General features: G+C 46.7%; 1 protein-coding gene across 7 annotated transcripts in view; it reads left to right on the forward strand.

Moving 5' to 3' along the window:
- The window catches only part of fgfr2 (fibroblast growth factor receptor 2), a 51,748-nt gene that overhangs the window by 42,474 nt on the left and 6,774 nt on the right, over nucleotides 1-2,500 (forward strand). For all 7 annotated transcript variants that reach the window (XM_042066698.1, XM_042066699.1, XM_042066696.1 and 4 more), the window contains one exon: nucleotides 1,010-1,080. In XM_042066698.1, coding sequence (XP_041922632.1) covers nucleotides 1,010-1,080 — 71 coding nt within the window. The remainder of the gene's footprint in view (nucleotides 1-1,009; nucleotides 1,081-2,500) is intronic.

Genomic DNA, 2,500 nt, shown 5'->3' on the forward strand with positions numbered 1-2,500 from the left:
TACGACCAATGTCCTCCAACGTTGCAGCGCTGTCTTCATCAGTTTAGCTGGTTCCTCGGAATGTTGGGGTAAAAGTAACACGCATCAATTGCTCATTGCCAGAGTGTCTCACAGAGACAATTCCATTGTGCTCTCGCGAGAACTCTGGATTTCCAGGGTACCATTATGCCGTGTCACCCCTTCATTCCTCCCTCTCTCTTTCTGTCTCTCTCTTTCCATCTCTCTCTCTCTCTCTTTCTCTCACACACACACACACATTTGGTTCCCTCTCTCGACTGTGGTCCCAGTGCAGTGGGAGACGGATGTGGCTCTGAATGGGCCGCATTAATGAGAGGTTACGATAAAGGCTTTATCTCTCCGCCGCTCCGCCCCTTATCACACACCATTATCAGCTGGGACGAACAAACGCCCGCCTGGAAACCTGTTATTGCCCCCCAGAGACTGAGACAGGGAGAGGGAGAGGGAGAGGGAGAGGGAGAGAGAGAGAGAGAGAGTATAAAGTGGGGATGTTGGGAGTTTGCATGCAAAACTCTCCTTCTCTCTCTCTTTCTCATACCCTCATACCCTCAGAGAGAGAGAGAAGGAGAGAGAGAGAGAGAGAGAGAGAGAGAGAGAGAGAGAGAGAGAGAGAGAGAGAGAGAGAGAGAGAGAGAGAGAGAGAGAGAGAGAGAGAGAGAAAGAAGGAGAGAAAGAAGGAGAGAAAGAAGGAGAGAAACAAACAAAGAGAGAAAGCTCAGCTCAGGCACAGTATTGTTGCACTGGCTGGGGATCTTGTGAGCTCTGTGCTTATGGATGCATGAAAGCCCACTGTGTGTGTGTGTGTGTGTGTGTGTGTGTGTGTGTGTGTGGGAGTGGGAGAGAGAGAGTTATTCCATTGAAGGCGTGTGAGTGAAGGAGGGGGCTGCTTTAAGGATGCTGATTTTGTGTAAAGTGAAAAGCCCTTGGGATCCATCAGGTACACAGTGTCATCATTAACATTTACCGTGTTTGTGTGTGTGTGTGTGTCTAGGGTCGTCTCCCTGTGAAATGGATGGCTCCGGAGGCACTGTTCGACCGGGTCTACACACACCAGAGTGATGTGTAAGTACAAATCACTGCCTGATGCTTTCACTTCTACTTACTCTCTCGTTATCACACAAAAAACATGAAGACTATTACGCTACGGTTTCACTCATGCATCAAAACAGAACGCTCATTAAACTAGCGCGCTAAGCATTATTCATTACTTAAAGCTCGCTAAGCTTGCGGCCTGAATGTTGTTCAAGACCTAAAGCACTTTAAATTATTGTTTTAATTGCCATTTAAAATATAAAGCCCTTTAAGCTAGAGTTCTAATCAGATAAAACATAACTCTCTTTAAGAGGTCTGGTCATTACTGCCTCTGTGGATAGTTAGCCAGCAGCGTTAGCCATATGCTGTAGAGAGAGCACATTTACTCTGTTCAACAGCTGTTTTATATTGAGACACTGTGTTTGTATTTGTGGCTGTGTGTGTGCTGGGCACACAGAAAGGTGTGTGTGAGGTGATGTTTTGTATGTGTGTGTGTGTGTGTGTGTGTGTGTGTGTGTGTGTGTGTGTGTGTGCTTGTCTCTCTCTCTTCCTCTCTCTCTCTCTCTCTCTCTCTTTGTGAGTGTGTGTGTGTGTATGTGTGTGTGTGTGAGTGCATGTACATCTTTGTGTGCGGTGTGTGTGTGTGTCTGTGTGTGTGAGAGGGGGACCAGCAGATGGGGGGGGGAGGGGGGTGGGGGGTTGGTGGTTGCTGGACTTCCGTGGAGTGTGAGGGGAGGTGATGGCCGCGCCTTTCTGAGCTGCTTTGAAGCAGCGCAGATTAGTAACACAGCATTGGCTGCAAGTCTAGCATGAAATCTTCACTTTCTCCATCCACTGACCTCTCCTTACACACACACACACACACAAACACACCCATAAATATATACACACACACACTGTTACAGGTATAATAAAGAAGAGGACCCGTACTTTATACTCCTATATCCACGCACATGTCCATTCATAAACGCACAGACGTAAATCTTGTGATGCGACCCCATCTATTTGAGGCTGTGTGCTCTCCAGTTAGATGGCTCTCTTTCTCTCTTAAGCAACATAATCCCCTCCGTCCACCTTTTTTCCCATTTATCCGCAGCCTGAATGGCAGCTTCGCCCCCTCTCCTCTATTGTGAGATCACATGTTTTCTTCCTGTTCCACTGGAAGTTGCTAGACTTTTGTATGTATGTGTGTGTGTGTGTGTGTGTGGGTGATTGATTCTTGTGTGCACATGTTTGAAGTTTGAGTTTTGTGCTTTCATATGTATGTGCGAGTGTAAAGGATTTGAGGTCATTCTTAGCTCTTGAAAGGGAAAGAAGATTTATGTTGACTATAAATCGTACATTTGCAAATGTGAGTGTGTGTGTGTGTGTGTGTGTGTGTGTGTGTGTGTGTGTGTGTGTGTGTGTGTGTGTGTGTGTGTCAGTGTGAGTGTATGCTGAAGAAGCCTTA

Source organism: Alosa sapidissima, chromosome 16 (assembly GCF_018492685.1).
Source record: "Alosa sapidissima isolate fAloSap1 chromosome 16, fAloSap1.pri, whole genome shotgun sequence".
NCBI classification, from domain to species: Eukaryota; Metazoa; Chordata; class Actinopteri; order Clupeiformes; family Clupeidae; genus Alosa; species Alosa sapidissima.